This window comes from Chrysemys picta, chromosome 3 (assembly GCF_011386835.1).
Source record: "Chrysemys picta bellii isolate R12L10 chromosome 3, ASM1138683v2, whole genome shotgun sequence".
NCBI lineage: Eukaryota > Metazoa > Chordata > Testudines > Emydidae > Chrysemys > Chrysemys picta.
In genome coordinates, this window is record NC_088793.1 from 167171537 (window position 1) to 167182031 (window position 10495).

Below are 10495 nucleotides of genomic sequence, written 5' to 3' on the forward strand. Positions count from 1 at the left end.
TACATTTGTAAATTGTATTTTCACAATTAAGAGATTACACTACAATACTTGTATGAGGTGAACTGAAAAATACTATTTCTTTTGTTTCTTTTTTACAGTGCAAATATTTGTAATCACAAATATAAAGTGAGCACTATACACTTTGTATTCTGTGTTGTAATTTAAATCTATATATTTGAAAATGTAGAAAACATCCAAATATATTTAAATAAATGGTATTCTATTGTTTAACAGTGCGATTAAAACTGCCATTAATCGTGATTATTTTTTAATCTCTCAATCAGGATTAACCTTTTTTAATCGTTATAAGCCCTAATAGTTATATTACTCATTAAATATTATTTGTATACACATTTCATGACGATTGACAACCAGTGGGCTCTTGGTAGAAACTGCACATGTCACTCTTTGGTGAACTATTATACATATATCAGACCCAGGTAGTCCCTGTAAATCGCAGTGCACCCCTGTGCCATTTGTCAGTTGGCACCAAGAGTCCCTGGTTCACAGAGCCTTAGTTCTTCTCTTGCCTGATTTAATATTGATTCAAAATTACTTTTATTTAACTGATAATCCAATAAATGTTACACTTTAATAATTTGTCCAGTGATTAAGGTAGTCAGTAGGGAGACCAGACAACAAATGTGAAAAATCAGGATGGGGCTGGGGGGTAATAGGAGCCTATATAAGAAAAAGACCAAAAATTGTGACTGTCTTTATAAAATCGGGACATCGGGTCACCCTAGTAGTCAGGTACTGTGGTGATAGGGTCCTCATAATCTAGATAGATTAAAGCAGGAAATTGATAATACAGCCTTCCCTAGGCCTCCCATAATACTAGTGTGATAGATGATACATTCTTTGGACATGACCAGTAAATTGTAGGCTCATAAAAACTGACGCTCTGTATCTCGGGGGAACATCCTACACCCCCATGTTCATCTTTATAAAATGATTGTGTGGTATCCAATGCAAAGTTTGTCATATTGGGTGTCTTTGGAAGGCTCATGATGCACTGAGTTTGGTTGTCCTAGTAATTGTTACAGTGATGTTATAGTAATGTTACAGGTTATATTCGAAAGTGTTAAGATCAGTGTAGAATGTGTTTTGCTTTTATTTCATTTGACTAAATCTGACTTGTTATGCTTAGATTTTAAGTGATTATAAGTCAATCTTTATAGTTAATAAATCTGCTTGTTTATTCTACCTGAAGCAGTGTGTTTGGTTTGAAACATGTCAGAGACTCCCCTTGGGATAACAAGCCTGATGCATATCAATTTCTTTGTTAAATTGACGAACTCGTATGAGCTTGCAGCATCCAGCTGGCATAACTGGACTCTGCAAAATGGAGGTTCCTAGGGTTGTGTTTGGGACCAGAGATATTGGCTAGTGTCAGGGCCGGCTCCAGGGTTTTTGCCGCCCCAAGTGGCAAAAAAAAAAAAAAAAAAAAAGCCGCGATCACGATCTGCGGTGGCAATTCGGCGGAAGGTCCTTCGCTCCAAGTGAGAGTGAGGGACCGTCCGCTGAATAGCTGGACGTGCCGCCCCTCTCCAGAGTGGCCGCCCCAAGCACCTGCTTGGCAAGCTGGTGCCTGGAGCCGGCCCTGGCTAGTGTCATTCAGTTGCAAGTAGCTGGGAGCATCTTACATGCCAGAGGCTGTGTGTGAACAGCCCAGGAGTGGGGGTTCTCACAGCAGAGCAGGGTATAAGGCTGGCTCTCAGAGTCAGGGATTGGAGTGACCTAGCAGATCACGGGTCCAAATAACACCAGGGGGGAACGTCACAAACACCCACAGTATTCACAAGCTATTTTCTTGTTGTTCTGAAAATCTTGTAACAAGAGGAACTAGGTACATGCTCTGAATATACCATGCTTAACTGGGTTATTGAGGTAGAACCCTTAGGTAACTGAGGAGTGAGGGTGGTGATAAAGAATGTCTTTAAGTAGAAATTAAAAGTGAGGTATGCCTGGGTCTCTGTAGTTGATCCCCTCAATAACCAGGCTGTGCAGGACATGCAGCAAAGTAATGTGTTATCTAACACGTTAAAATTGATTTTTCTCTCTTTGAAGACTGAGCCCCTTTCAAATTTGAGCCAGTAAGCATGTTGTCTTTTTAAAAAATTATTGCTTAAGAAACATAGGAATCATCACTCTCCTTGTTCATGGCTTAAGTGTTGAGTGCTCATATCCTGAGACCAACTTAAAAAAGAGAATGTAAATAATGTCTTAGGGCCCCAACCATGATTGAGGCCTTATTGTTCTAGACATCTCACACAAGACAGTCACTTCCCCTATACAGCTTATACCTAGAGCTGATTTCTTTCTATACAGTTCCACTTTGATCTGTATACCACATCTGAATTTAATTGAAGTCTGACCTAACCCGCTGCCATGTTGTCTGCAGTTCTGTTTTGCTTTGTTTTTCATGGCTTGATCGCACGATCACTACCTTGTACACTCATTTTATTTGACCAACAAATAATCTATAATCATTTCTTTAGGGCAAAGATCCTTTTCTTCAAAAATGGCAGCTATAAGAAAATCATAGCTTATAGAGAGTGAGGGACATTCTTTACCATTCTATTGTGACTGGCACTGATACAATGCAGAGAAATGAACACTCGGCAACAGGATGCAGGAAGATTACAGCAAAGGCTCCTGAAAAGTGCTGAGTGGAGTAAACAGAATTGTAAATCCTATGTAGGTAGGAGGGGTAGGTCTAGTAACTCATGTATGTAGAGATAACTAATATTCACCATCACACAAGGTTGGGTGTGTGTGGAATGATTATTAAACTTATATCAATATAATGTGCCGGTGCTGAACATGTAATAAATTGTGCATCCATGCGATAAATTCATCATCGGTTCTGCAAATTATCAAGCATCTTTGACCATTTCACCTAACCCTTGTTCACTAATTCATCTTACCTATCCTAGATTACAAACCTCAAAGCAGCTTCATAAAGTTTCCATTATTTGTAAGGTTTCAGAGTAGCAGCTATGTTAGTCTGTATCCGCAAAAAGAACAGGAGTACTTGTGGCATGGTTTTTCCTTCCTTTCTTCCCGCTGAAGTATAGAATTGTCCTGCTCTGCTGCCCAAGCTACATTCACCCCAAGCCAAGAATTGGCAGTATTTAGTTCTGTGCCAGTGGTGGGTTTGAGGTCTCGTCTCACAACTCGGCATAGGTAGAAATGGATTGTTTTATACCCTGGGGAAAGGGAGATTTAAAGTTTTGACCTTTTAGGTATAGAAAAATTGGTTTAAAGTTCTTTTAGAGATGTTTATGGCTCCTTCTGAGTCCTCTACAATTGGACTCACGGTAATAAGTAGAGCCCCATGTTTTTCGCAAATCTGAAACACAAAATAAAACTAAAAACAATAAAATTCACCCTGCAGCAGTGGCCCCTGTCCTCTGGGTGTTGCAGCCTGGCATATGTGGTTGCAGAACTGCTCAGATTTGGCCCGGCCACTCTGCAGTCATGGTGATGGGATGAGTGGGGAAATTTAATTGAATAGCATTGCATAGGGGCAACCAAGCCAAAACCTGAGTAGTGCTGCCACCCTGTGCACCAAATTGTAATGCCCAGAGCAGGGAGCAAGACCCATCCTGTAGGACAGGATCTGTCAGTGTGGGGTGGGCTTGCTCAGCAACCCCCCCACTCCTCCTGGTGGATAAAATAGGTAAAACAAAATAATTCAAAATTCCCCCAAAATAGCACATGAAAATTATTTAAAAAATAAATTTTTCACAGGGCTCTAGTAATAAAGCAGAGGCTTTATAGGCAGATGAATAAAAAAAAACTCAAATGGTTTTTAAAACTGACTAAAACACCTGGTGGTTCTGTGTGAAGACTTTTTTTTTTTTTTTATCAGCATTCATTGGAATGACCTACATAATTTATGAGTGGTGAGGCCACAACCCCAAACTCATGCTGATAAAACTTTCATTACACACATCACAGGCAATCATGTACACCTCTATCCCGATATAACGTGACCCGATATAACGTGGTAAAGCAGTGCTCTGGGGGGGGGGGGCGTGGCTGCACGCTCCGGCGGATCAAAGCAAGTTCAATATAACGCGGTTTCACCTATAATGCGGTAAGATTTTTTTGGCTCCTGAGGACAGCGTTATATCGGAGTAGAGATGTATATATTATCTGTACTGATTCCTGTCACTATAACAGCTGTTTTTTTTCAGCTGGGAGTGTATTACTTTGAAAGTTTCCTGGAGGTATGGTTTAGAAAGCTTTCTCTGAAGAAAAAGGTGGGTCTGAAGCCGTATGCTGTTGTCCTGAAAGTTTGTTAACCAGAATCATAGTTAAAACTAGACTGCTTTATATAACAGTGCTAACGGACTAGGAAGGTGTCTACACTTGAGAAATAGCTGATTTGGCATTGGATTAGACACTAGCTGCCACAACTCTTCTCGTCCCTAAGCTGGTATTAAATAGTCCCGGTAGTGTGGATGTGGTGATCAGATGTCAAAATTCATTGTGACAAAGTGTGCTAATCAACTAATTTTGCTATCTGTTGTGCTTTGCTATGATGAGTATTGAACTCTAACTCCCATACCCCCTAATGGAACAACCATTTAATATTCATTTTGGGGGAGAGCCAGGTGATGCTGTCATATTTGTCATTAGGTGTCAGAGCAGGTTTAGTAGGGCCGTAGCCAAGAAAGGGGCATGTAAAATGGTTTAAGATAGAGGGCCTCTCTGTCTATGTTGACCAGGGAAACCATGCCAGCGAGAACAATACTTAAGCATAAGGCTTCTTAGGGCTTGTCTACACACTTTACAGAACTGCAACTTTCTCGCTCAGGGGTGTGAAAAAACACCAGAGCTGGTAGCTACTCCCCTCATGGAGGTGGGTTTTTTTATAGCGCTGGGAGTGACTACACAGCCACGTTAAAGTGCTGCCGCAGCAGTGCTTTAACGTTGCTAGTGAAGACATGCCCTTACTAATGGCCTTCTCTTTTTAAAGTAGGTTAGACCTAAAGTCTGTATTCAGACTTTTCAACTAGCCTGATTAACAATATCTTAAGCAAATTCTCTTCCACAAAATGCTCCTGTAAGCCTAGGTTCTTTAGTGCCTACATATTTTCCAGATCTGTTTTAATCTGCAAAATATATTCTTATGCAAATATAGTAGAGATGCTACTAGCTTGAAAAGATCTCTGTGTAAGCTTGAAAGCTTGTTTCTTTCACCAACAGAAGTTGGTCCAATAAAAATATAACCTCACCCACCTTCTCCCGCCAGCTTTACTGGAAACTGTTTGAATAACTAATTTCATGCTTCTTGATCGATTTTAGCTTTCTTAATATCTCTGCAAATAACCGAGTCAATTGTATTTTCTTTTTCCAGGTAGCTTTTATTATACTTTTAATAGTGATACCCATATATTTTTCAAAGAGACAAACTCTAAATAAATGTAACCATGTTGTAAGCAGGGGTCAAGCTCTGGCCCTACTGAAGTCAATGGGTATTTTGGTGTTGACTTCAGTAGGACAAGGATTTCATCCCAGGTCTCTCTAAAGGACTTCTCTACACTAAAAGTAGAATTCTGTAATGGGATGCAGTTACACCAGGGCTGCGTTTGGACTGTCCAAGTCCTTAACATTATTCAAGGACCCAGATAATGTTCCATTTAACTGTAAACTGGAATTGTTATAATCAGAACCGCAGACAACCATACGGCAACCTACTTTCCTATATTTTTATTTGTTGCGTAGACTGGCTTAAATTACTCTCCCCTGTAGCACCACAGAAGGATAAGAGAGTTAAGTCTAGTCTACGTTGACAAGTTACATGGATGTGAAAAAACCACCCCTCCAACCAACGCAGTTATGCTGACAAAATTCCCAGTGTAGATGCAGCTGTGTCGACAGAAGATTGCTTCCATCAACACAGGTAATTTAGTTCAGGGACATGGCATTCTGACAGACAGAAAAATTCCTTCTATCAGCGTAAACTTCATCTATGCTAAGGAGCTGTGCCAGTATAGTCTCTGGAGTGTAGGCATAACCTTAGAATGCTTCCTGTGGCTCCTGCACAGAAAAGCTTTATTACACCCAAATCTAGGACTTTAGCACTTGAAGCTAAAGGGAGTCTTCTCCTACTGTTCTACTACCCTGGTGATCTTGTTATATTGCAGCAGAATTGCTCATGCTGCCACAGCTGTTGTTGACTGATAATGGAAGCCATGTTGGGTTAAAAATCTTATTTTAAAAACTCTTGTTACAAAAAAATTGTTTTATTATCATGGAAACAATTTAATATATAACTTCCACTGTTAATGCTTTTTACTTTTTCGGTCTGTGATCTTAATGATCAGTTTCTTGTCTCAGTTTGTGATTCTCATATACTATCATAATACCATTTTAAAACATCTAGGAGAAGTCTTTAATCTTACAATTGTATAACATAGTTCATCTGAGGATCTCTGGGTACATTGCAAACGTTAATTCTGCAATTACCTGTTAGCCAGGGTAAATATTATCCCAATATTACAGGAGGGGAAACAGATACACAAAGAGGTTAAAGGCTGAGCACCAACTCCTCTGGTTGAAGTCAAGAAATAGCAGGCCCTAACGTGACTTGCCCAAGGTCAAATACAGTCTGTGGAAGAACTGAGACTAGAACTTAGATCTCCTGACCCCCAGCCCTGTGCTTTAATTAGAAGACTGTGCTTCTGTACCATGTAAGCATACAGTACTACTGAAATGCAGCCACCTTTGGGTGTTTCTGATTTTTTTAACACTTTATCCGAGTCTGCTCTCAATAGAACAGCATCCATAGTTTTATCAGAACATACAGTATTTCTTTTGAGCCTTCTATACCCAATGGTTAACAAACTAGATGATATCAGATTTGCCTTAATAGCAGTTGTGAAGAGAAAACCCATACAGAATTATGAAGCAAGTTAAATAAATGCTGGCTGATTCTTGACACTCAGTGCTTTTTCTGAATATATTGATTTTTGTTTATGCTGTAATTACTTGGTAAAATTCATTTAATTAAATACTGAAGAGAATTAAATGTTGCAGCTGGTAGATTCTAAAACAAGTTGCTGGGAATGTTCTATACTTTATTTCCTATCAGGTTGGATAGTGTAGATTTCAGTTCACTGGAGTTTTGGCACTCCAGTGAACTGAAAGAAAGAAACCAAAGAAAGACTTATCAACCTGATACCACTGAGACAGGAGAGAGTAGTGTATGTTTGGCAGTGTTTTGTTAGAGACACTCACTAGTGTTGTGATATTATGAGTAGACGTTGCAAGAGAGACTGTTACCGTTTTTGGGAAAGGGGACAGGAGGGGTACACTGCTACTAATAGCTTCAGTTTAGAATGTCTCCGATATGGAAATGTAGCATCCAAAAAAAGTGGTGGTTGGAATAATGAGAGGAATAAAATGCAGCAGCAATGCAGTCAGGGTCTGGGAAACTTCATGTTGGTTTTGTGACAGTGAGGAGCTATTAAGCAGGGAGAATTGAGGAGGGAGAGAGGCATGAGTGACATAGCAAAGGAACAAGAGAAAATGCAAGAATGAAAAAAGGTCGTTTTTAAACAGTCATTGCCTAGCATTTCATAATGCTATTCGGACGCCTCCCAACCTTCCCTAGAGGGCTATGTTGTTTAAAACATTACACAATCAGCCTCAGGTTGTTCTGTTACCTCAAATCCTTTTCAGCCTAATGAATTCCATGTTTAAATAGCAGTGAAAAGTCCACTAACGAGAATAAATGCATAGCACAGCGTGAGAAGGACAAATGAAAGGTGCAGCAGAAAACAGAATCTATTATAAAAATAATTTCACTTCAGACTGCCTTTTTCAGGCCACATAGATACAGTTGTCTCTTGCATTTACTTGGGAGGCCAAGGCGCACGCAGCAGTCTTATATAAGAGAAGCTGAAAGGCACTTACATTAGAGAGTCCACTAATGAGAGTAGAGAGCATTTGTTCCCTGACCTTTCCTTTTTTTTTTCTCCAGGCTTGCTGAGGTTAAAACATGCTCTCTGAGAAAGGGAAAGTGAGATAATGGGGATGGTAATTGGTATGGTGAAAAGGGTGGCTTTTTTTATTCGCAAGATGTTTAATGAGCAAATTAGTTAGATAAGAGGCCAAGTTTATGGGGAAACCTATGCAGCTTCACTGCCCTTTAGGCCATAGTTTAAAAGTTAGTGATCCTCTTCATACATCGGGGGAAATGCTTCTAAGAAGTACTTCATAATAAGCCACCTCATTTTGACACTTTGACATAAGATTGGTTCTTTGGTCCCACTTCTGTAGTTAAATATTAAAAAGTTACTGGAACATCTAGAATCCAACTTAGATATACTGACAAAAGCACCAAAATGGGGAGGCCAAGCTTGGAACCCTGTAACAAGGTTACAAAGACATTGTTATTGTCACTCCCATAGAAAATATAAAGAAAACTACCTATCCACTTATCTTGGCATCCTGAAAGTTCAGAAGGCAAGAAGTGTGCTTCCCCAGGAGTAAACAATGTAGGCTATATGGAAATAGTTTTAAATTTTAATTGATGTTTCTGAATCTACTGCTGGCATTCTGTCTTAAAACAGTTAGCTTGTTTGTGGCAGTTTGGGAAATTAGATTATATTGGCTTCAATACTGGTATATAGCAGTCTCGAAAAAAATCCAACTTTCTTGCTTTATGTAGAATTGTTGCATGTAGTGTCCCATAATAATCATAAGAATCACCGGTTAACTTTGTAAACAGTTGTGCCATAATGTTCTCTGATTTTGCCCCTCCACCCCCAAAATTGTAAAAGACAGTGATTTTTAAATGGCTAGCCTACTATAATCTTAAAATTGTCCTTCATTTCTGGGGGCAGGTTTGGATATACACCCACATATGCAACTACCTAACCCTGCTCAGGTAGGCAGGATTTGGTTTATACCATAAAACAAAACAAATGGTTTTAATGGTATCACTGGGTAATATCTTCTTGCCCTCCCCTCTATCTATCCCTTCTGTCATGCATGTGATAGGCTCAACTTTAGATCTCTTTATACAGTGAGCTCTTTTATTTATATATAAATATTAATCAGATTTAGCTCATATTGTTGCTCGTTAAAATCTTGTAGCAATATTTCAGTACACTTATACGCTGAAGATTTAGCATTTGTGTAACCTGCTTTATAAATTCCAGACAGATAGAACAGCTTCATTGCTGGGCATAAAGAGCTATTTGTTCTGAAACACAGAGAAGCTATTAATGCTAACTACATCCTTCACAAATCCTCAAACCCCAAAGAAATTCCTTCCCAAAGAGGGTAGAAGAATCTTCTCAGGATGGTGTGGCGTTGGGGTGGGTTGGTTTGTTTGTTTTTTTTATCCACCAATTCTATTGTCCGTGGATCATTTTATAGGAAAAACAGGAATTAATACCACACTACACGCTTCTCCCCCCACCCCATTTAACCCGATGTACACTGCAGAGGTGTGTGGGCTCTGTGCAGCCTCGATTATGTTCTGCAGTTTCTAGGTACTGATGATTTCTATTTCCTTAGCGTTGATTTGAGTGGTGATGTGGAATATTCCACTGTTTTGAAGGTTAAGTATTATTTGAGCTGTAAATGAGAGGGAACACAGACCAATTTAACAGTTTTATTCTGTTCTTGTGTATTTTTGAGGGAAAAGTGGGGGGCTTTCTGACATATAGAATGACTTTAATAGATCCAGTCACATTGTTCTGTTCTTTCTTTTGGTAGGATTTTTCCAATTAAAGATGTACCTGCAGAGCCTGAAGCCCTCACTGATTGGCTATATCAACGGTTCATTGAAAAAGAGGATCTCTTGTCACATTTTTACAAAACAGGTAGCATGTTGTCTCCCTTAAGAGCATACTTAATAATTGTTTGCATTTCTATAATGGCTTTCATGCAAGGATCTCAGAATAATTTTAAGAAAATGTAATTACTATTCATAACACCCTTGTGAAATAGACATTTGTTATCCATGTTTTATGTGTGGGGAAAATATATAAAATAATGAATCGTATACAGAAGATAGATCAGGAGTTTCTGTTCTTCCTGCCTCAGAGCACAGGTGAAATTGAAAGGTGACAAATGCAAAGCTGTTAAAAGGAAATCCCATTTTCAGTCACCACATACTTAGACTATGGAACTCATTGCCACAAGATGTCACTAAGAGCAAGAATTTAGCAAGATTCAAAGAGGGACTTGATCTTTATATGTATACCAAAAATACTAAGAGTTAATGCTTACAAGTTTTGGAAGTGATATAAAACTTCACGCTTCAGGGCTTAACATTTTTAATTAATAGGGGTTAAGATGAGGCTTCTATGGGGGGCAAATTAAACCACATCCACTGTTGGTTCTTACACCTTCCTCTGATGCATCTGGTAACTGGCTACTGTTCGGGACAGGATTATGGACTAGATGGACAGTGAGTCTGATCCAGGATGGCATTTCCTATGTGCCTATTAAATTGAAGCACAAA

The 10495-nt window shown here is 39.2% G+C and overlaps 1 protein-coding gene across 5 annotated transcripts in view; it reads left to right on the forward strand.

Annotated features, from left to right (window-relative positions):
* LPGAT1 (lysophosphatidylglycerol acyltransferase 1) overlaps positions 1-10495 on the forward strand; it is a 162829-nt gene that overhangs the window by 135571 nt on the left and 16763 nt on the right. For all 5 annotated transcript variants that reach the window (XR_010600217.1, XM_042855116.2, XM_042855114.2 and 2 more), the window contains one exon: positions 9745-9851. Coding sequence is in view for 4 of the 5 variants with exons in the window: in XM_042855116.2 (XP_042711050.1) it covers positions 9745-9851 (107 nt within the window). In the remaining variant the exon portion in view is untranslated. The remainder of the gene's footprint in view (positions 1-9744; positions 9852-10495) is intronic.